This window comes from Mauremys reevesii, linkage group 2 (assembly GCF_016161935.1).
Source record: "Mauremys reevesii isolate NIE-2019 linkage group 2, ASM1616193v1, whole genome shotgun sequence".
Lineage (NCBI taxonomy): Eukaryota > Metazoa > Chordata > Testudines > Geoemydidae > Mauremys > Mauremys reevesii.
The window spans coordinates 183,896,278-183,921,150 of NC_052624.1; the positions used below are offsets into that span (position 1 = coordinate 183,896,278).

General features: G+C 41.8%; 1 protein-coding gene across 4 annotated transcripts in view; it reads right to left on the reverse strand.

Moving 5' to 3' along the window:
- Positions 1-14,786, reverse strand: part of RIPOR2 (RHO family interacting cell polarization regulator 2) — a 96,556-nt gene extending 81,770 nt beyond the window's left edge. For 2 of the 4 annotated variants that reach the window (XR_005593639.1, XM_039522474.1), the window contains exon 1: positions 14,420-14,785. Coding sequence is in view for 3 of the 4 variants with exons in the window: in XM_039522474.1 (XP_039378408.1) it covers positions 14,420-14,480 (61 nt within the window). In the remaining variant the exon portion in view is untranslated. Of the gene's footprint in view, positions 1-14,419 lie in introns of all 4 variants that reach the window. The other 2 variants (XM_039522472.1, XM_039522475.1) reach the window with 2 other exon arrangements.
- Positions 14,787-24,873: the final 10,087 nt, after the last annotated feature.

The window sequence follows — 24,873 nt, forward strand, 5'->3', positions numbered from 1 at the left end:
CCATTCCCAGCTTCTGGCAGACAGAGGCTAGGGACACCGTCCCTGCCCATCCTGGCTAATAGCCATTGATGGACCTATCCTCCAGGAACTTATCTAGTTCCTTTTTGAACCCTAGTCTAGGCCTTCACAACATCCTCTGGCAAAGAGTTCCACAGGTTGACTGTGCATTGTGTGAAGAAATACTTCCTTTTGTTTGTTTTACCACTGCTGCCTATTAATTTCATTGGGTGACCCCTAGCTCTTGTGCTTTCAGGAGTAAATATCCCCCTTAGTCATCTCTTTTCCAAGCTAAAGATTCCCAGTCTTATTAATCTTGCCTCATATGGAAGACGTTCCATACCCCTAATCATTTTTGTTGCCCTTTTCTGAACTTTTTCCAATTCCAATATATCTTTTTTGAGATGGGGCGACCACATCTGCAGTATTCAAGATGTGGGCGTACCATGGATTTATAGAGGCAATATGATATTTTCTGTCTTATTATCTATCCCTTTCCTAATGATCCCCAACATTGTTTTTTAACTATCACTGCACATTCAGTGAATGTTCTCAGAGAACTATCCACAATGCCTCCAAGATCTCTTTCTTGAGTGGTAACAGCTAATTTAGACCCCATCATTTTATATGTATAGTTGGGATTATATTTTCTCGTGTGCATTACTTTGCATTTATCAATGCTGAATTTCATCTGCCATTTTGTTGCTCAGTTACCCAGTTTTGTGAGATCCCTTTGTAACTCTTTGCAGTCTGCTTTGGACTTAACTATCTTAAGTAGTTTTGTATCATCTGCAAATTTTGCCACCTCACTGTTTGCCCCTTTTTCCAGATCATTTATGAATATATTGAAAAGTACTGGTACCAGTACAGATCCCTGGGGACAAAACTATTTACCTCTCTCCATTCTGAAAACTGACCATTTATTCCTACCCTTTGTTTCCTATCTTTTAACCAGTAACTGATTTATGAGACGACCTTCCCTCTTATCCCATGACAGCTTACTTTGTATAAGAGTCTTTAGTGAGAGATCTTGTAAAAGGCTTTCTGAAAATCTAAGTACACTATATCCACTGGATCAGCCTTGTCCACATGTTTATTGACCCCGTCAAAGAATTCTAGTAGATTGGTGAGCATGATTTCCTTTACAAAAACCATGTTGACTCTTCCCCAACAAATCATGTTCATCTATGTGTCTGATAATTCTGTTCTTTACTATGGTTTGAACCAGTTTGCTTGGTACTGAAGGTAGACTTATTGGCCTGTAATTGCCAGGATTGCGTCAGGAGCCTTTTTAAAAAATTGGTGTCGCATAAACTATCCTCCAGTCATCTGGTACAGAAACTGACTTAAATGATAGGTTACATACCACAGTTAGTAGTTCTGCAATTTCACGTTTGAGTTCCTTCAGAACTCTTGGGTGAATACCATTTGGTCCTGGTGACTTATTACCGTTTAATTTATCAATTTGTTCCCAAACCTCCTCTAATGACACCTCAGTCTGGGACAGTTTCTCAGATTTGTCACCTAAAAAGAATGGATCAGGTTTGGGAATCTACCTCACATCCTCATACATAAAGACTGGTGCAAAAAATTCATTTAGTTTCTCCCCAATGGCCTTATCATCCTTGAGTGCTGCTTTAGCATCTCAATCGTCCACTGGTTGTTTAGCAGGCTTCCTGCTTCTGATGTACTTAAAAAAAATTTTGCTATTACTTTTTCAGTGTTTGGCTAGCTGTTCTTCAAATTATTTTTTGGCCTCCCTAATGATATTTTTACACTCCACTTCCCAGAGTTTATGCTGCTTTCTATTTTCTTCACTAGGATTTAACTTCCACTTTTTAAAGGATGCCTTTTTGTCTCTCACTGCTTCTTTTACTTTGTTGTTTAGCCAGAATTACTCCCCAGCAAGTTATTCCCCATCTTGTAGTTGTGCATTTGATTTTTCCTTCCTAAGTGAAGTACTTTGCACTCATCTTTATTGAATTTCATCTTGTTGATTTCAGACCAGTTCTCCAATTTGATTGTTTTCAATTCTAATCCTATCTTCAAAAGATCTTGCAACCCCTCCCAGCTTGATGTCATCCACACATTTTATTTGCACACTTTTCACTCCATTATCCAAGTTATTAATGAAAATATTGAAATGCATTGATTCCAGGGAGTCTGTGCTAAACTAACCAGTGTCTTTATTCAGACACTGTAAGGAGCTTGATGGAAAAGTCATATGGAATTTTATAGGAACGACTCCAATAGGGTTCTATGGAAATTACTCTGAAAACCTATTGAATTTAATAGATAGGGATAACCTTTCTATAGAATTTTTGAACCATCCTATAGAATTCTCTATGAGGGGGATATAATTCTCTATTAAATTCTACAGGCTGGTTCAAAAAACCCTGTTGAAAGGCTGTCATTTTCTGAAGGACTTTTCCATAAGGGGAGGCTTTAAAGAACCCTTAGAGGAAACTTCAGGTTTCTTGCTGAGTTGACTGACACTTGCTGAATTTCTTGGGTTCCAAGAGTTCCAGTTAATGGAATGGTGACCCAGCACTGGGGGTTTAAAACTTCAGATTATATACTAAGAAGAAAGTGCCATGAGATTTCAGGAAAGGAGAGTCACTTTCACAAGCAGCTTCTTGGAATTCAGGGTAGCACAGAAATAGTTGCACAAAAGCTTGTAATTTTATTGTTGCTTCCTCTTAGGTTTGGTAAGAGGAGAGGAAGGAAGACAGGCCACCTAAAAGGAGAGCCTGGGATGATGAAATTGGAGGTGTTGCAACTACCTGTTTGTAAAGTGAATATAATTTGATTATAATTTTGGTCTCTGCTATATACTTTCACTTAATGAAGGAGGGTCATATAATGAGCTGATTATGGGCAGTGTTCTGAATAAGTGTGTTTTAGGAATATTGTTTTTTGGAAGCAGTGGGATGAGTTCAGGGTCCTATTTTTAACATGGGTCTAGACCAGAGGTGGGTAAACTACGGCCCGTGGGCCACATCCGGCCCACGGGACCCTCCTGCCTGGCCCCTGAGCTCCTGTCCCGGGAGGCTAGCCCCCAGCCCCTCCCCTACAGTTCCCCCTCCCCTGCAGTCTCAGCTTGTTCTGCTGCTGGCACAATGATCTGGGCGGCGGGGCTGTGACTCCTGGGGCAGGGCAGCTGCAGAGCCTGGCCTGACCCGGTGCTCTGTGCTGCATGGTGGTGTGGCTGGCTCCAGCTGGGTGACATGGCTGCCTGTCCTGGCACTCTGGGCAGCATGGTTGTAGCGCCGCCAGCCACCGGTGCTCCAGGCAGCGTGGTAAGGGGGCAGGGAGCGGGGAGGTTGGATAGAGGGCAGGGAGTTCAGGGTGGTGATCGGAGGCAGGAGTGTGGATAGGTGTCGGGGTGGTCAAAGGGTGGGGAACAGGGGCGTTGAATGGGGCTGGGGTCCGGGAGGGGGCAGTCAGGGTGAGAAGCAGGAGGGTTGGATAGGGGGCGGGGCCGGGCCAGGCCTGGCTGTTTGGAGAGGCATAAGCCTCTGCTAATGGCCCTCCATACAATTTTGAAAACCTGATGCGGCCCTCAGGCCAAAAAGTTTGCCCGCCCCTGGTCTAGATAATAAGACTCCATGAACAAGCTTGTTCACTGGGATCATCACCACTAGACCTTGTCTACAGCAAGAATTTTAGGGAGTTCTCCCACCATTGGTCTAGGAACTGTAGGACCATGATTACCATTATGGATAAGAATGTGCAGCGTTAGGCAACATATTGGCAAAATGGCAAGTAGCTGTTCTCCAATACCACTGCCACTGCTGCTAGCATCACGTGAGCTGCACTGATGCTAGGCTAACAGCAGGAGTTTGCCAAATTTCTAAGTGCAGATGCAGCCTAGTGTATTGGAGGTGCAGATGGACGCCCTGATTGTCGGAGCCCTGGGCGCCTGGGACCCCTGCAATGAGCATGTGCTGCGGACCTGTGGGATCGGTCGACGCTACGCACGGATCATGCGGCGCCTCATGGTCTCAGACACCATCCGATGGTCCAGGGACGTCTACATCGAACACATCACTGGCCACTGACAGTACCAGGAGGCGTGAGCCAGAGTGACGTTGTTTGACTACGAGAAAGGGACCAAGAGACTTTCTCCATTGGATCATATGAACGGGAACCATAAACTCCCTAAACATTGAATCTCACCAAATGAGGGTCAATCCATCCTCATCATCATATCCACTCATTATACCCCATACCCGAGCATAGCCATTATATGAACTTCATACCCTCATATCTCAATGTCTGTACTTTGCCCCCTCAACCTTTTACCTCCAATCAGGGATATTGCAGATTATGTATTACTTATGCCACTCGATCTTAAACCGAACTTCGCACCTCTTGATAATCTGTACGTTATTTCCTGATAACCAGAAACTTCTATGCTTAAACTCTGTACCGTTCACTTTTTAAAATCATCTTAATAAATTTTTTAAATTACTCTGTGTCCCTCCCTGATATTTTCTCCTGCTGCCACATTTTAGTGTTTGTTTATTTACTTAGGGTGGAACTGACTTCCAGTGGAACTTGTGCTCCTAAATTGTTTAAGCACGCGTGAAAGCCCCATTCTTTATTTTACTCTGTCTTTTGTATGACCCAGTCCGTTTTGTTCTTTTTCTCCCAACTGACTTCAATGGCTGCTCAGCACTTTTGAAAATTAAGATTTAGTAGACTAACTTTAGGCACCCATTTTTTTGAAAGCCTGGGCTTTTGAACCCTTTAATTGCCAGGCTATAGGCAATTAAGTTAGACTATGTCAGTGTCTGCCTGTTTTTAATTCATGGATGTTCACATTTATGAAAGTTTACAATCCAGGCTATTTCATCAAGTTTTTCATTAGCACTTTAGTCTCACCTGTTATCCACTGGAAAAATGACTATAATCTTGGGTACAAGAAAGTAGATGGTTGTTTGGGGAATAAGTACCTTCTCTCATATTGCATGCAAAATGTTCTCGAGAGCACACATCCACCTAGCCTTTGAGAGGTGGTTCCCATGAAATGGTGACGTTCAAAACTTAAATGGGATTGTTTCAACTGAAGCCATAATGGGAACCCTATTCAAATCTCTTGACTAACTCAGCTGCCCTCCTCCAATGCAACTCACAGCTTGCAGCTTTTGAAATTTTGACTCAAATTCTATGGGACCAGGCCACACTCCATAGATTAAAATCAGATGTAGGGATTTCCTAAAGAAATCATGCTGTTATGTGCAACCCGCTGAAAATCAAGTTTAAATAGCTCTGTGAGCCAGGGTTCACTTTCAACATTTATGTGCCACTTTAACACAGTCAAGCGTTTGACAGTTCTCCTCTCTGTCTTTAACTCATGCTGATGTACCGTTTTCCATTTCCACACAAACATGTGAGCTAAGCATTAGCCTTAACTCTGAACTTCCTGGCCTAGTGGGTTTGTGGGTGCCACACCTTTAATACACTAACCACAAACACATGGTTAGCATGTGTTTGTATGGGTGTGCGTTCACAATAGGCTGTGAAACTGTTCACTGAATTGTTAAGGGGCTAAAGTTATATATGCTAAGTGACTGTTTTAATCACTCCAAATTTGTTTTAGGACTTTAATAATTTGATTTGACACTAGAGCCCTTATATTTTTTACTGAGCTGTACACCGACACAAGGAACTACAAATATTAGATAAAGCCGATAAGAAGGAAAGGCAATGTTAGTTCAAATTTTGAAAGGCACTTGTTTTGGGAGCCTAAAATGTTGTCTGAGCACATCTAGTAAGTTGCTTCACTAGCCCATATGTACCCTGCTTTCTTCTCAGAAGGCTGGCAAAATGCTACGAATTTAGGTGGCCTGAAATTCGCATTACTATTATGATTATCCTTCCAAAAATAATGTTGATCATGAAATTCAGTTAGGCATCAAGGCAGAGTTAGGAAAACAACATCAAAGATCTTTAATTAAAAAAGAGGGAGACAACAGTGCAGAAACAATCTCTGATTGAATTATTTTTAAAAAAAATATACCATCATTAAAGAATCAATCACTTCTACTTAAAATACAGAGCTTAATGCACCGATACAAATAATACTCTAGCTGTCACAGGATGTGTTTTGAAAATCTAAAAACCATCTTGAGTTGGGGGTGGGGTGCGGTCAGGTGGGGTGGGAGGAGATAAGGGTGAGCAGACCTGTCTAACTATCTTATTGTGGATCCTTAAACTAAAAACCAGAGCAGACTCCTTTTTAGTTCTGTTACCTTTACATCTATTAACCGCAATCAGCAATGACTGGTGTAACAAACAGGTTAATGAAGAGTTGGTTTAACAAAAAAGAAATTAAAAAATGAAAACATTATATGTCACTTCTTTAAAAATCCATCCCTGTTCTGAATGATAACAAGGTCTATACACGTTTTTTGGCTAAATGTGCTGAAATCTGGGCCTGTGGCTAAAAAAACTCAGTTAAGAAATATATATTCTGCAAGAAAACACTGTAGCCTTGGTGATGAACTATTGGGCATTCTTCTTTCTTGTCCACTACAGCTCAGTGTGCATTCTCCTTCTATAGGCACATGAGATAAGCTGAAGGGATAGATAGGGCTGGTGATGAGCTATAACCGCTTTCAAGTACAACTGTCCATAATGTCCCAGAAGTATGAGAACAGAATAGGCCCATGGTTCATACATTTGACTGAGGTTGGTCTTCAGTAAAGAATATTCAGTAAATATGTCCTTGGTGTTTGAATACTTATTTCCCCACTTCTTAAAAGTTGTTTTTGTGAAAATGTAGGGTCATAGAGAATTACCCACAATGAATGCAAATCATTTTGAAACACGTCTTTTTTTTAAGTGTACACACCATAGTTTGATAATACATGCATCAATTTGATGCACTCTGTGATGTGGAAGGAGCAGAAACATGCAACCCCTATGAGTGGGGCAAGGAGTTTTTATGGGGAATGGGGGAGAGGAAGCCACATGTGAAGACAGGAGGCAGTCTAAGTAGGAATGAGGTTCATTCCCAAGTGGCGTGCAAAGTCTGCCAAAGTTCCTGTGGTGCTTGAAAGTTTCACCTCAGTCCCTGCAGGGATCACAATATCTTTAAGGACTCCAGCCACTTAGCAATATTGAAACATTATTTTATAAACTAAGGGAATTCCCATGCAAAGAGCTTTGTTAATTTGGAATTACATTTGGAATAAATTTACTCACTTTAACTAAAAAGTCCTCAACAGAATATTGTCATTTTCTCAAAAGATACAAACTGCTTGAAAATTCCAAGATAGTGTTCTACTTGATTAAAGTCCCCCTCTCACTCCATTCAAAAGTATTCAACTGCATGGTTCTGGTCACCCAAAGAACATAAGGCCCAGAAGTGCCACTTTGAGAAAAGCTTCACACCAGTTAATTAAAAGCAAGTTATGTTTTTGTGGTCACTAAAGAGATGAACCTGTAGTGGTTGTATGAATTAATAAGCTTGTCTCAATGTGGCGCTAAGGGGACAGAGTTAAGGTCATTTTTATACTTTTTGAATGATTTGTTTTTACATGTGGAATTTTAACTTGGATTTTCCAGGTTTTCAAAGATTTGAGATTATTTTACCTTAACTAGAACTGAATGACGTTATTGTTTTTTTTGTGAATAACCATATAAAGTTGTATTTTAAACTTACAGTAATCATAGGAAGGATCTTTCCTAGTTTTTTCCCTACTACAAACATATATCAAACAAATATTGAGTGTTATTTGCACCCTAATTTCAGGTTAACCTCACCCCAATCATGAAACTTAAATCTAAATTGCTTATCTCTTCAAAGAGGGACTTTCACAAGGAAGCAAACTCATATTGTGAACAATGTAATTACAATTCTGCAAGGAGCTCTTCAAAAGATGGCAATGCTGAGAGAATGGTTGCATGACCCAATAAGCAAATCAGCTCTGGGCAGGGAAAGGACCTCTGGGATTTCATGTATATAGTTGTGGACTGTCTAAAATGGATCTCTTGTTTACTAAATATTATCAAAAATAGTTGCTTTTTGCTTTTTCATACTCTGGAAGAATAAAAAGGATTTTTTATTAGCTCTGTGGAAACTATTGAAAAGTAGGTCATCTACCCAAAGTGCAGCCAGATAGGCTATTCAGCAGCGAGAGAGGGAGATAAGCATGAGTGAGTACAGGCTAGTGTGGAGTAGCTGTCTAAAAGACTTGGTAATAACTGTAATTAAGTTCTAAGTTTAGATATATTAATAATTGCTAACTACATGTGGAAGTACATGGGGCTGCGAGCTTGCTAAATTTGTACATGAATGGGAGATAAGGAAAATCTAGGTCATATGGAGGGTATGGTCTGGCTTCTAGTGTACTCATACCCCATGATGGTGTTAGGGAGCATTGTGCTGTTTGAGGTGCTGTATTTCTAAGAGATGTAAACTCAAAATCCCAAACACTTATAGTCACTAAAAACCAAATAGCATATTCTCAAGAGCAGGTGTGTTAATTTAATGCTCTGCCCAAATTCTTATTTGGTGATTGCTTAGGTACTAGGATGATGAAGGCCATATAAGAATTTATGTAAATGATCTTCTGTACTTTTAAGTGAAATAAATATTCTTTGATTCCTCTCTGTGCGCTGTTAAAAAGTTGCTGTATTTCACACCAGAAGTGGTTGCATTTCATTGATGGGCAAAGTGTTTCAAAGTGGTCATTTGTAAAACTCTCTAGGGTGCTTTGAGATGAAAGGTGGCATATAAATGCAAGAATAAGGAAATTAATTATAAGATCTTCTTTCAGGACATACACTTGTATGTGTAGTTTGGACTCGTCAGCTGTATCACATAGAATTTTCTAAGTATATTAGGAACAAAAGGAATCCTAACAATGGTATTGATCCATCATAAGAACAGCCATACTGGGTCAGACCAAAGGCCCATCTAGCCCAGTATCCTGTCTTCTGACAGTGGCCCAAGCCAGGTGCCCCAGAGGGAATAAACAGAACAGGTACTCATCAAGTGATCCATCCCCTGTCACCCATTCCCAGCTTCTGGCAACAGAGGGGGACACCATCCCTGCCCATCTTGGCTAATAGCCATTGATAGACCTATCTTCCAGGAACTTACCAAATTCCTGTTATAGTCTGGGCCTCCACAACATCATCTGGCAAAGAGTTCCACAGGTTGACTGTGTGTTGTGTGAAGAAATACTTCCTTTTGTTTGTTTTAAATCTGCTGCCTTTAATTTCATTTGGTGACTACTAGTTCTTGTATTATGAGAAGGAGTAAATAATGCTTCCTTATTTACTTTCTCCACACCAGTCATGATTTTATAGACCTCTATCATATCCCCACTTAGTCATCTCTTTTCCAAGATGAGAAGTCCCTGTCTTATTAATCTCTCCTAATACGGAAGCTGTTCCATACCCCTAATCATTTTTGTTGCCCTTTTCCAATTCTAATATATCTTTTTTGAGATCTGCACACAGTATTCAAGATGTGGGCATACCATGGATTTATATAGAGACAATATGGTATTTTCTGTCTTATTATCTATTCCTTTCCTAATGATTCCAAACATTCTGTTTGCTTTTTTGACTACCACTGCACATTGAGCAGATGTTCTCAGAGAACTATCCACAATGACTCCAAGAGCTCTTTCTTGAATGGTAACAGCTAATTTAGACCTCATCATTTTTTATGTATAGTTGGGATTATCTTTTCCAGTGTGCATTACTTTGCATTTATCAACACTGAATTTTACCTGCCATTTTCTTGTCCAGTCACCCAGTTTTATGAGATCCCTTTGTAACTCTTTGCAGTCTGCTTTGGACTTAACTATCTTGAGTAGTTTTGTATCATCTACAAATTTTGCCACCTCACTGTTTACCCCTTTTTCCAGATCATTTATGAATATGTTGAATAGCACTGGTCCCAGTACAGAACCCTGGGGGACACCACTATTTACCTCTCTCCAGTCTGAAAACTGACCATTTATTCCTACCCCTTGTTTCCTCTCTTTTAACCTGTTACTGATCCCTGAGAGGAACTTCCATCTTATCCCATGACAGCTTACTTTGCTTAATAGCCTTTGGTGAGGGACCTTGTCAAAGGCTTTCTGAAAATCTACCAATGGAAATGATAGAACTGTCAACAATAATTCAGAAAAGGCAGAAGTATTCAATAAATATTTCTGTTTTGTGTTTGGGAAAAAGCAGATGATATATTCTTATTGCATAATGATGATATACTTTCCATTTCATTTCAACAGTAACTAAGGAGGATGTGAAACAGTGGCTACTAAAGTTAGACATTTTAAAATCTGTACATCTGGATAATTTACATCCAAGAAGCTGGCCAAGGAGCTCTCTGGAACACTGAGGGATGAAGGAAAGCTAATGTTGTACTAATATTTAAAAACCATAAACAGGATGACCCAGGCAATTATTGATCTGGGCAAAATAATGGAATGGCTGATAAATACCTGATTAATAAAGAATTTAGAGGAGGGTAATATAATTAAAGTCAATCAAAATGCATTTATGGAAATGGATCTTTTAAAACTAACTTGGTATCTTTTTAAAAAATGAGATTACAAGTTTGGTTGATAAAGGAAATAGTGTTTATAGACTTAGACTTGTGTAAGGCATTTGACTTTGTTCCACACAGTATCTTGATTCAAAAACTAGAATGATACAGAAACACGTTAAATAGATTAAGAACTAGCTGATTGGTCACAAAATGTAATTGTAAATGGGAAATCATCATCATAAGCAAGTTTTGTTTCTTAGACATTGGTTCTTGCACCTATATATTTAACATTGTTATCAGTGACTTGGAAGTAAACATTACTGATACAGTTTGCAGGTGATATAAAGACTGGTGGAGTGGCACATAATAAAGAGGACAGGTCATTGATTTAGAGCAAGCAAACAATATTCATTTCAATACAGCCAAAGTTAAGGTTGAAGAACAAAGAATGCAGGGCATACTTACAGGATGGGGAACTCTATCCTGGGAAGCAGTGACTCTGGAAAAGACTTGGGGATCCTCATGGATAATGAGGTGAACATGAGCTCCCAGTCCGATGCTATGGCCAAAAGTATGCAATTTTTGGATGTTTAAACAGGAATATCAAATAGAAGTAGAGAGGTTATATTACCTCAGTATTTGGAACCAGTGTGACTCCTACTGGAATACTGTATCCAGTTCTGGAGTCCACACTTCAAGAAGTGGATATTCACCCATGAAAGCTCATGCTCCAATACATCTGTTAGTCTATAAGGTGCCACAGGACTCTTTGTCACTTCAAGAAGGTTGTTGATAAATTAGAGTGGGGCCAAAGAAGAGCCACGAGAATGATTCAAGGATTGGAAAATATGGCTTATAGTGATAGACTCAAGGAGCTCAATCTATTTAGACTACCAAAGAGAAGGTTGAGAGGTAACTTGATCCTCTATATAGAGAACAAGAATTTGATAATAGAGGATTCTTCAAAGCTAGACAGACAAAGCAATAGCAAGATCCACAATCTCTGGAAGCTGAAGCTAGACAAATTCAGACTGAAAATAAGATGCAAATCTTTAACAGTGAGGGTGATTAACCACTGGAACAATTTACCAATGGTTGTGGTTGATTCTCCATCACTGGAAATCTTTAAAAAAAAAAAGGGATGTTTTTCTACAAGTTCTGCTCTAGTTCAATCACAGTTATTGGTTTTGAAACAGCAATTAATTCAGGGAAGTCCTATAGCCTGTATTAGGCAGGAGGCCATGCCAGATGGTCACAATGATTCCTTCTAATCTTAAAAGTCTCTAAATCTGCATGTTGGTTGATTCATTTGTCTCTTCAGGCTGAGCTTTAGCTGTCAGATCATGTGCTGCGGGTCACCTCTCTCCCCTGTGATAGACATTCCTTACCACGCCACAGAAAAAATATTACCAACATTTCACAGCTTAAGAAGGGGAAAATTTTGGACATATTTTTGCTATAATTATGAAGCTACAGATATTTTTAGTATCCCATTACTGCAGGGGAACATAGAATTACAGGAAACAAATGTATGCTGACACAGGTCCTTTGCAGCATTAACCAGTATAGGAGACTGGAAACGTGGAACTTAAACTTCCTCCTAATCCTTTTCTCTAAAATATGGTGGGTTTTGCAGTGGGTCCAGCCTCCAAAATCTGTAGGTATCTGTGGATCTTAGTAGACATGGGAGGAGCAGTGTTACTCATGTGCTGGCCCTGTTTCCATTCTGGCCTCCTTTCACTTCTGGTAACACTAATCTCTTGAGTCTCTCTTTTCCATGCAAGTGGAGGTGGCTGAGGAAATGCTCTGAGACTCAGAAGATGGCTCCTCACTTGCTGGCGTGGCCCACTCTATAGGAGTGTACTGGGCCCTCACTGAGGCCATGAATGGCGTTAACAGGTGCTTTGGAAAATAAAAGCAACATACTGTGTTTCACTCAAAAGAAAGGAAATAGGACAGAGGGAAAAACACAGAGAGGGGCCTCATCTAGATGGGCCTTTAACCCCCCTCCCCCCCAACTATGGGAACCTGTTCCTAATACCATCTAGCCACCAATGTGGCTGAGGGTCAGATCATGTTACAACTATCCAGTGATATGCTGGGAAGACTTTTGGGGGCTCCTCTGGGCCTCTGGTTAAGTCTTCCACTAAACTAAAGGGAAGGTTAGTTAGGATGATTCCCTTGGCTCCCAGTAACCAGCCTTTCGCTGGCTCCTGAGAAGTCATTCCTGCCAGAGATGATTTAGCCATGGTGTCCACAAGGATTGCATGAATGCTGTGTGTTTGTCTTTGGACTGGATTACATTATATCAAATGCAGGTATTTTTTTTTTAAAAAAAGTTCACTTTTACTCCCCACATTTCAAATTAGGAACATGAGACAAAAATTTCCCAAGCATTTAAGTGGCTATGGAGCCTAAATCCCATTGACTTCAAATGGGTCTTAAGCACCTTTGAAAACTGTACCCAGAGGAATCCTGTTGAATCAGACCAGTGATGTAGCCTGACACTGACACTACCAGCTGCTTCAGAGGAATTACAAGAAACCCTACAGTAGGTAATGATGGGATAGGCTGCCCCCAGGGGAAACCTTCCTCCAGAACCCCAATAGTTAGAGGTTCATTTAAGCCCTGAAGCAGGAGGATTTATATTCCTTCCAAACTGCACAAACTGAACTTTGCGTTACATTATTGTATACTCAGTATAGTTTTCAGGTACGAAGCATAAACATTTCCAGCTAAGTGTAAGTTGGTTTGCCGGGTGGCATTGCCTCCCTCCTGGGCTATAGTTAGTAGAAAGTACTTGTGTATAAATGAAAACACAGGAGTAAATGCTCTGACCTCTCAGCCTGCCTCTGCAAATGCACTGCACATCTGGCATAGGATACGTCACAGTGTAAGGGTGGGAGGATATTTGTGGGAAACCTATTCAGATATTGGCAGCACATCACGGAAGCCAGGATTTTAAAGTGTGTTCTCCTCTCTGGTCTAGTCTTTACTCAGGCTACAATAACTTGGTTTGGCCCCATCCCAAGTGACCAGCCAAACTCTGTTTAAACTGAGTTTGCTGAAACTATGTTGCAGCTGAGTTTAAAGGTTACCAATCTTTGAGATCAATCCTGCAAACCCTCTGTGCGCTGAACTTAGGGTGACCAGATGTCCCGATTTTATAGGGACAGTCCTGATTTTTGGGTCTTTTTCTTATATAGGCTCCTATTACACCCCCCCCACCGTCCCAATTTTTCACACTTGCTGTCTGGTCACCCTAGTTGAACTCCAATGGAAGACAACAGGAGTTGTGTGCAGGGAGGGCTTGCGGGATCAAGCCCTTTGTGTCTAAGCCAGTGGGGAGTGGTGGGAGAAGAGAGAGAGACTGTGGACCTGATTCTCATTGGCCTCCACCTGGTATAATCCTTTACAGCAATGGAGAGTGAGTGCGAAGTGGACGTAAAACATTTCCATTCTCTTTTAGTAGCCTTTTGCACTGGTGCCAGTGACAGCACAAGCCTTATGGCCATGGTGAATCAGGCCCACAGTGTCTATCACTGAACACAGGCCCCTTTGTATTAGCTTATTTTGCAAAGTGTAACTTTTTAGATCAAAGGGGATGCTCTTTTGTATGTAGCTCCGCCTTTGCTTTCCCTTTTGAGCTAACACCCTCGCTGTGTAACCTGTCTGCCTAGTTAATATGAATCTCACTCACTATCTTGCACCCAGAAAGCTTTTGTTCCCATTATTTTACTGAGAGAAAGCAAGTCTTTTTCAACCCTATCACTGTGAGCCCTAGTGGCTGTCCTGAGCCGGTGGAGAACTTCAACTTTTACCAAAGAAACAGAATACAAGCCAAGTACAAACCTGTCTTCAATCCGTGTATTAAAAAGATCTGCTTAATAAAAGGTTCTTTACCTTCACAGAAGATATCATCTGCTTCTCCAAGGATAGTCAGATCTTCCTCTAGGTGCTGCATCGTGGCCACAGCTCAGCCAGAGGTAGCTGCTACAGAGCTGAATGCTTGAATTAGTTTCTAGGCTACAAGAAGGCTATTTCCTTTCACCAGTTTCCTAAACATTTTGGTGGTGGCAGCTTCCGCATTTGCACTTACAAAAACAGCCTCATTCATATGAATAAGGCTTCTTGTTTTTAGCCATAGCCTTTGAGACTGGGTTTGAGGTGGGGTGTTTCTTTTTGCTGAGAGAGAAGAAACCTAGAGGGGAGATGCAGACAGAACAGACTCAGATCAGAATGCAGACTGCATTCATAGCCTGATTGCAGTGAATACTGTTCTAAAGCAACATTGTCCAGCATGCATGTAATTTAAAAGATGAGTGGGGGGGTGTTTTTGCATATGAATGTGAATGTTTGTTGGTGGCAATGACAGAACCAGGGAGTAATTTGCATTCATCTTTCTATAGAAAAGTTCAGCTTCACTACAGGGACAATTCAACTAGAGTATACCACCAGGCTTTATGAGTGTCATGTGTTCAGTGGACACTTTTAAAATTAGCATATTACAACTGATAACAGTTTTTCCTTGCATTTGAAAATTAGTACCTGCTGAATAGATATAGTTAACACTGAACTCAGCTGTAGTCACCGTCTCATTAACAAGAATGCATCGGTGGCTGTACCGTGGGGACATACTGTCCTCAAAGTTAAGCTCCCCTGAGTCACCACTTGTGGTGCATCACCATCCTAAGATACTAACCAACTTAATGCTCTGAGCAGGGGTACAAAATTAGAACACCGATAAAGCCGAAAGTCAAATCTCATTTAGAGTTCAATATCAGAAATATTTCAATGTAAAACTCAACACTGACGATTTTTCTGATTTTTATATCTGCCACGTCACTTCTCTCATATTGGAATTATTGAAGCTAGTAGATTTACTCCTGGAGTCTGTGAGAATCCTATGCCTGACTGACTGACTATCCTCTTGCCTTGTAAGTTTCTGCCTGATAGAAGAAAACTCGTGCTTAAGTGTATACACTTGAATAGTCCTACTGACTTCAGTGGGACTACTCACATGAGTACAATTATTCATGTCTCAGTTTTCAGGACTGGAGACTTACAGAAGTAATCTCCCACGTTTATTTATTTATTTATTTTTGCTATTAGGACTTCTTATTCTTTCAAGGGCAGTGATGCCAATTGACTTTCATCTTGCTAGTATAGTGGCCGTACCATTCTGTCATACCCTTTAATGACAAAAACACTAAACAGCAATTCATTCACTTCACCATCCAGTAGGTGAGTTATGAGCAAATATGAGTGCAGTAGTGATGATTATTGCCTATTTTAAAGCACATTGTTGCTTTTACGCATGGTAGAAGTGGCATGTTATTGCACTCTTTATTTTGTCTTGTGATTGTGCTTTTATATTTCTGTGAAAATAAATTCTTCAGTGTACCATGCATGCACTGCAGGTTTTATGTGATTTTTCAATGGTTTCAATTGCACAAGTTACCCCAGTACATCTCAGACAAAAATAAAGCTTGAAAAAAAACATTATACATTTTGCTCATAGTGATTGTAAAAACATGAAACAGAGCTCTTTGCTCACATCTGCCCAAAATGGCAGCAACCCTTGGGCACCCAGAATGGAAGTTAGCACAGCAATGTAGCATAATAATAAATTGTACTGACAGAAGATACATACTTATTTTCTAAGAACCTCTTGGCAGGATCTACCTCCTATGTTGCAGGCTGGGAATCAGGCTGGCTTCCTCTACAGCCACCCTCTAGGTCCTGGGTTTTGATGAGACCCTTCACTGTCCTCCTCATCTTCCAGTGACTCTTGCTCACCATCAGGGGCTCAAGTCTCCATAAGGGTATTAGGTAAAAAATCCCATCCAGCTCTTCATAAAATGGACAGGTCATTGCTGGGTGCTCTGAATATTTTTCTTAGCTGTCTGTTCTTTATATTGCATTGATAGGCACCCCAGTTATGATCCGTTCGGGCCATCTACTTTGAGATCTCCTTGAACAGTATATTTTTTATTGCAGTGGTTGACCACAAGAGCTGCCCGCATTGTCACGTCTCCCACTTGGTGAGGAGACCAAAGATCTCACCATGGCTCCAAGAGGCTGCTCGATGCATGTTGTGAGAAAGCTGGAGTAGTAATATTGCAATGCTGATACATTGGAATCCAGCAGCAAATGGGCCAATCTTGGCCCTGTACTAGTTTTTAAATGGGGGAGGGGACATCTGGTCAACTTGACCCCAAAGCAGGGGAGGGCACACAGGTCACTCCTGGATGCCCACAAAGCACTGTGGGGTAACCATTGGAGGACTACCAAAGTAATGAGCAGCAGCAGTGTGTCCACATGAACCGCAATCTGCACTAACTCAATTTGCATCAAATTTAGTACACATTGAAAAGAAGACTCCAAAATTCACAGCAAGTAGGAAGTTTAGGGATTTAAGGATTTGTTTCACCGGCATTTTCAATCTGCACTAACTTGAATTAGTCTGGACTAAACGCCCTGTGCAGACAGGCCCTGATGTTATAATTTCTTCAGGGCAGGGACTGTTTTTTATTATGTATTTCTACAATGTCTAGCACAGTGGGGCTTGATATCTGATCTCAGTTGGCGCCTCTAGGTACCACTGTAATACAAATAATACACAGAAGAAGGAAGGAGGCAACGTTGTGGGAAGACAAATAGAAGAGCAATGGAGGGTGGGATTGGGAGGAACAAGAAAATAAATCAGCACAATATCAGCAGCAGAGAGATGTGAGAATAGGAAAAGTGACATGAAGTGGAGCTGCAGGGGGAAGAAATCAGTTTTGGGGAAAGAGAAGCTACCGCCAAGAGAAAGGATTAGCAGGAGAAAATCCACAGCACTTCTAAATGCTGCCTCCAGAAGAACAGATTATGTTCAGGAAGTAGTAGGAGTGATAGGAGGATCAAATCAGCTGAGCTACCATGATGGGTGGAAGGAGAGAAAAAAACAAAGGGTGAAGAAGTGAAGGAGAAATAGAAATGGTGAAGAGCAGAAGGGAATGGTGCACATTTATTTCTATAAATTAAAATGCTTCGTGGATTGCAGCTATTTGTTTAAAAACAGTAGTTCTGTGGCAGGACTCCCAGAACCACATCTGGATTTGAGAATTAAAATCCGCCAGCTAAGGCAACTCTCTTGCCTTATCATTTCCCTTTAACACTAAGGGTATGTCTACACCCTGGGAGTGTGCCTCCTAGCCTGGGTAGACAGATTAGTGCTAGCTCAGCTGGAGCTGGCACACTAAAACTAGCAGTGTAGATGTTGCAGAATGGGAGGTGGCTTGGACTAGCCACCCAGCTTCAGACCCAGGGAGTCTGGCACAGGCTTGGACTCAGGCTCGAGCCACTGCCTGAGCTGCAACTTCCATACTACTAATTTTAGAAAGCTCACTCAAGTGCTGCCAGCAGGCATCTGTCTTGCCGGACTGGGAGATTCACTCCCAGTTGCAGTGTAGACGTACTCCTGGGGGCCCCACTGAATTTAATGAGGTCAGGTCTTCATCCTATAAGGACTAATGTAGGGCAAAAGAGTCTTGCACTTTTATACTCAGGTTTCTGTGTTTGATTCAAATAAACCCCAAGATTAGTGATGTCATACACGGGATTATTCAAAATACACAGCTCCCCTAAAAGGAAATAACAGGAGAAAATACCCTATAAAAAGATGCTAACTTCTGTGTACTGCCCTGTCTATGTGTCTCATTTATAAATTCAGCATAGAAAGTTTTATCCATTTAACAAAGTTTCTGAAACACTAAGGAACAAGGAAAACTGTCCTGGTTATTGTAGCCCTTTCCATTCGTACTACATTTCCCCTAGGATTTAAAGTTATTTCCTTGTGCACGATTTTCAATTGCCCCATCCGGATGCCTGTTACGCTGACAGCCCTTTTTTCTTTTATTTTCAGGAATTAAAAGGCATCAAAAGCTGTTTTCTTTCCAGAAAATAACTGTCACCCGAATGAGCACTAACTAGCCTGGTGATGAATGATAATGACTCAACTTCCACTTCAAACACACAAAGAAAAGTCTTTTTGATTTGTTCTCATTTGCCACACTGTCTTCCCTTAAATGACAGGATCATGTACAACATCATCACTGGCTTGTGAAGTTTCTCGCAGAAACCTGTCTCAAAAGGAAAATCAGACCTCTTTATTCAAGATGAAATGCTTTAATGTGGAAAATGATCTACATAACACTGCAGTGGTTCTGCTCTATCTCCTGTTCTCCCTGCCCCCTTCTTTGGCTGTTTTGTATTTGGGATTTTTGCAGACCAATTTATTTGATTTTTTTCTGATCTCAAGCATCTAAGCTAAAACAGCTGCCCCCTCCCTTCCTTTTGAAGCAGCAACTTTTCTCGTTCCCTCCCTACTCAAGAAGTATTTTATATCTTTCTTTTCGATACGTTTACAAACTTTGTTACTTTTATTGTCACCTGTTGGTTAACTCAGTGCACTCCCTTCCTGTCAGCAATTACTGAAAGACTCATTTTTCTTCGACATAACCACATCTGATGCCTGTTATCACAGAAAGTTACCGCCCATCCTCAAACAGCCTGTAAACAAAAAGTGAAGGGTGACCAGTGAAGTGTTAAAAACAAGGGTGGGGAGCGTGGATCAGAGAAGTAATAGAAAGCAGCTTATAGAAAAGCTCTCCTTTAGCAACCTTAACTCTGTTTGCTTTTGTGTCTCATTCCTTCTGCAACCTATTGAAAAAGAGACCTGTCACATCAGCCTCTGTGAGATAGTATAATATAGCCACAAGTGAGCATTCATTTCAGTATGTAAGTCAAAACTCCTGTGTGACCAATATTTTGAGTGTCATATCAGCAGTTAGAACTCTCAGATCCAGAAAACCTCTAAGAGCTTGACCTCGCTCTAATTGAAGTCAATGGGAAAACTCCCATTTACTGTGAATGCACTGGAAAGATGCACCACGTTAGAAAGGGTGCTAGGGCAAACATGATGTTAGAAACGACAGCATCTCATGCAGATGGGGACCAGTTGTGTTTAAATATGTCTTAGCTGATCATAGTTAATCAGATTCCACCCGGAAAAAAAAATCAAGTTTAGTATGATGTTAGTTAATGTTTTTCTAACGTGTTTTCCCAGTGTAGACAAGGCCACCTGACTCCAGTGATGGAGGACTGGGCTCTCCAGCTATGAGCCTGGTCTTGTTGGGGAAGTTCCAGCCTCTTTCAGAGAAGCCACTTGCCAAGCCAGGGAAAATGTGAGGAAGAAATATTTTGTAATTATTCACTTTGACTAAACCAACATTCAGTATTGACTATTAGCTAATTAGTACTGAAGAGCAGAGCTGAGCACACATTGATATTTTGACATTTGTTCTTATCTCAAATTGTGATGAAAAGTAGCAATATCAAAACTTTTCACGGAACAAGAAGTTTCACCAAATTAATTTGGAAATGTCAAAACATTTCATTTCTAATCAGTTCCATGTTAAATTGTATCTCCCTATGGTGCCTCAGTGCCTGATGGGAGGAGTGGTCTGTGTTCCTTGCTTAATTTATAATGAAAGAGGTGCCAGGACCCAAGCAATTTTCATAATTGCAACATTCATAATTGATGCAGTAAGCCCAGAGGTGCCAGAGCTATGAACAGTCCCAGCTGCGCACAAGCCATAAGAATTTTGATACCTATGGCCAGATTGCATGCAGCTTACAGGAAAAGGGATATGACTGGGTCACACTGCAGTGCCGAGCAAAAGTAAAGGAGCTGAGGAAAGTGTACCACAAGGCAGGGGAGGAAAACTGTCGCTCTGGTGCTGTACCCCAGACCTGCCATTTTTATAAGGAGTTGGATGGCATCCTAGCTGGTGACCTTACCTCCACTGCAAAAAGCACCATGGATATTTCAGTGGGTCTGGAGCTGGTGGAAAGTGTACCTAACCCAGAGGAGGAAGTCATTGATGAAGAGGTGGAGTCTGAAGATGGGGAACCCCATGATGTGTCCAGTCAGAGCAGTTCTGTACTCCAGAAGTGTCTAGCCAGTCTCTGCAGTTGCTCTTAGGTGAGACAGAAGCAGGAGAGCAGACCCCTGGAAGTGGTTTTGCTTTGTGAAGTTCTGCAGTGGGTTGAGGGCAGAGACGTGTGGAAGGCTGGCTTTGCTTGTATGTGTTGGGCATTTCCCCGCACAGCTAGGCAGTTCGGCAGAACAGGGAGTTTATGCACTCTGAGATTTCATGGGAATTTTCCACAGAGACCTCTAGGAAACTTTCCTTGAGGTACTCAACAATCCTCTGCCAGAGGTTCCTTCGCAGAGCTGCCTTGTTCCTTCCCCCATTGAAAGAGACACTTTCCCACACCACTCTGCAATCACTTGGGCAGGGATCAAAGCTGCACACAGGCGAGCAACATAGGGACCGGGGCGGAAGCCACAGCGTGTAGCAGATGCTCCCTTGCTTCCCTGCTTACCCTCAGAACTGAGATATCTTTCATAGTGACCAACGCCTGTGGAAAATGGTGATACAGTTTAGAGTGTTGCCACCCCTTAAGTGACCTGCAACCTTTTCAGATTGCTTCAGTGCAATAAAAATGCCCTTGCCCCGGAGTTCACTCACCATACTTGGGGTCTTCTGCCTCATATGTGCTCGCCTAGGGTCACTGAGAAAGTGATAGGTATGTTACCAGCAGTGTGTTAATGTTACTGTTTCAATGCTCTGTGTGTACCTGAAAATAGCTCTACTGTTTATTGTGAACAATGTGTTTCCAGATTTCACCTTGAGAAACAGCCCTACAGCAGCAGAGCATCTGTGCAAGATAGGAAACTGGCTGAGACGGACTAAGGAAGATATGTTCCAGATCGTGCTGCAACAGTCAGAGGCTGAAAACACTGAACACAAGAAGTGGAGGGAAAGTGAAAAGCAGGAAAGAGAAGGATACTTACAACAGGGATGCCACAGAGAGGCTGATTTAAAGTTATGGATTGTCAAACCGACATGCTCCAGACTCTCATAACATTGCAGACTGAGCAGATGCATGCCCGTCCTCTCTTTCACAGCATTGTAAACTCTTTCCCATGCACTCCCCAAACTCCCCCTGTGCATTCCTTTCCACCTTCTGGCACTTTGCGCTTTCCTCTACACTCCACCCCCACAGACAGCTGTTCCAACGAAAGCTGGACCTATACTCAACTATGAAAGTCATCCCCCTTCTGAATCCCCACCCCCAAAACTGTGTAGATGGCTGTGTGTGTCTGTGTGTTGGTGTGGTTTTTCTGTCAATAAAAGCAGTGTTTTTATTAATACTCTTTCTTTATTTTCCCACAAGGGATGATACCTCATGGCACCACGCAAATTAACACTTTTATTAGTCCCTTGCATTGAATCCTAGGCCTTAACAATCACAGTTGCTTCATAGGCTTCCAGGTTTAAGTAATCATTACAGTCCCAAGCATAGCAACAACCGTTACTGGTTTTCTTGTTGGAAGTGTTGTTTCCAGGCATCCCTGATTCATACTGCCCCACGTTGCGCCCCCTACTAGGCCTGGTATCTGGCTGCTCAAAATCAGCAGCCGGGTGGTCTACCTCAGCAATCCACCCCTGAGAAAACCGTTCGCTCTTCCCTTCACAAATATTATGCAGTGTACAACACACGGTTATTACCATTGGAATATTTTCCTTGCTCAGATCTAGCCTGTCATATAGGCATCTCCAGTGCGCCTTTAAGTAGCCAAATGCACATTCAACGGTCATTCTGCACCTACTCAGCCTGTTGTTGAACCGCTCCTTTCTGATATCTAGGTTTCCCGTGTATGGCTTCATGAGCCATGGCATTAAGGGGGACAATGGGTCTCCCAAGATGACTATGGGCATTTCTACTTTCCCTATGGTGATCTTCTGGTCTGGAGAAAAGCCCCTGCTTGCAGCTTTCTGTACAGACCATTGTTCCTTAAGATACGTATGTCATGCACTTTTCCAGACCACCCCATGTTAATGTCAGGGAATCGCCCATGGTGATCCACAAGTGCCTGCAAAACCATAGAGAAGTACCCATTCTGATTGATGTACTTGGTTGCAAGGTAGTCCAGTGCCAGAACTGGAATATGTGTCCCATCTATCGCCCCACCACAGTTAGGGAAACCCATGTCTGCAAAACCATCCACAATGTCACGCACGTTGCCAAGAGTCACAGTCTTTCGCAGCAGGATGTGATTAATGGCCTTGCACACTTGTGTTAACACAGCACCAATGCTTGACTTCCCCACTCCAAACTGGTTCACGACCGACCGGTAGCAGTCTGGAGTTGCCAGCTTCCACACGGCAGCTCTCATTCAGGAGTCATTGTAGGGCTGGGGCAAGCTCAGCACACAGTTCTATGAAGGTGGCTTTCCACATCTGAAAGTTCTGCAGCCACTATACATCATCCCAGACTTGCATAACTATCCAATCCCAGCACTCTGTGCTAGTTTCCTGAGCCCTAAATCGACGTTCCACAGCATTCAGCTCCTCTGTGAATGCCAAAAGCAATCTAATGTTGTTGCTGTCTGCCTTGGACACCATGTCAGGCAACTGTGACTGCTGTTGCCTTTGTGATGTTTAGAATAACTCCACTGCCACTCGTGCTGTGCTAGTGAGAGCTAGCAGAGCAGTGTGGGGTCCATTCCTGCAGATAGATGTGGCGGGGAAAGCACTATGGGATGTTGAAAAATGCTGCGAATTGAAGACGGAAGCACATTGAATGCTGGGACGGAAAGCAGTGCATCATGGGGCATTGAGCCCAGACCCATAATGCACCATGATCCCCTCCGCCTTCCCACAAGACCTAGCAGTAGAAGGGGGAGAGCTGCAATATGAGATAGCTACCCATAGTGCACTGCTCTCATTGGCAATGCAAGCGCCGCAAGGTGGACATGCTATGGTGTAGGAGCAGGATTTTATAATTGTACTATGAGAATTAATGTATGATTTGATTTCATCCTGCCAGCCACCCTTTTTGAATAGCAGAAAGGAATGAGAGACCAGAACAATCCTTATGACTGATTATGGTCACCCTTTTGTTTTAGGATAAGTTATAATTTCTACTATGGTTTCCTATATGTATTACAAATTAGGCACACTGTTTAAATATATATTTCTTTGTTTTAAGGTTTTAGTAAGTAAGAGATAGGATCTTGTATTGAGTCTATGTTAAGGAGATTAAAGGAATGTTGAGGGCCTGAAGCCCCAATGTGAATTGTTTTAGTTATAAGATTTAGCAAGGCTTGATTTACAATGTATTCTGTTGAATATAAAATGCTGTCTGTGTACCTTTGAAGGTTTCTGTAAGAGATTGTGTGAATGAGGAATGCATGCATCAGGAAAAGATCAGGTGTGCAAAAACTTGGAAAAACCAGGAGACAATCAGAAAACATCCATTGTATCCGATGCTAAACATGTTAGCAGCATTGATGACCTCAGGGGTGAGGCAGGTACCCCTGAAGGTGAGACAACTAATAGAAGATAACGATGGGAAGCCTGACAATAACCATCAAATGATAACACCACTTAAGGACTAATGATTACAGGATGACATTGCAAAATGCATAGACTCAAATGGGAATTTACAACTATAAAGCTGGTGTGTTTTGCCATGGTTCAGTCCTGCAAAGCCTCGGAGCACCGGATCGCGACAACAAGAGCCCAGCTCCTCACTCATGTTCAATCTAACTGGCCATTAGATAGACTCGAGCTACAAGAGACTGGTAACTATAAACATCAACTGGCAGGACTCTGTGTGTGTGTGTGTGTGTGTGTGTGTGTGTGTGTGACTAAAAAGCATATGCTAATTGTTGTATTTTCAATAAATGCAGTGTTTTTGCCTTCGCCTGTATGCTTCTTATAAGTATAACAATGGCACCAGTGGAAGACAGTTTGGACATGCAACAGCGCTTTTAATGAACGCGCTTTAATGAAATGGTATAACGTTTGGTGCAGAAACTTGCCAGTCAGAGTTTTACTTTGTTGTGTTTTATGTATCTGAAGGTTATACTTTTAAGGAGTGAAATATGTAAAAACGTACATAAAATGTTTATATGTATTTTGTAAATTATGGGACAGAGTCAGTGAAGCTGCATGGAAGATATAAACTATCCCTTCCTGAGTCCCCTGGACCCCCTGTGCCCTAGTTGGACAATTTTGCTGCTGCCACACTCTAGGGTTTTCCTCAGGTGCTGGAGGCCAGGGGAGGTAGCTTCATTTTCTGGCTGAGGCTTCACAGAAGTCCTGCTAGCAGAAGCTACCGAGGGGAGTGTTCATTTCTCTAAGTCCTACTTTGGCCAGAGTGGTGAACTCTGAGCTAGGCTGGCCCATACAAACCCATTGGCGGATAGAAAGATGCAGACACTTTCATGCACTGCA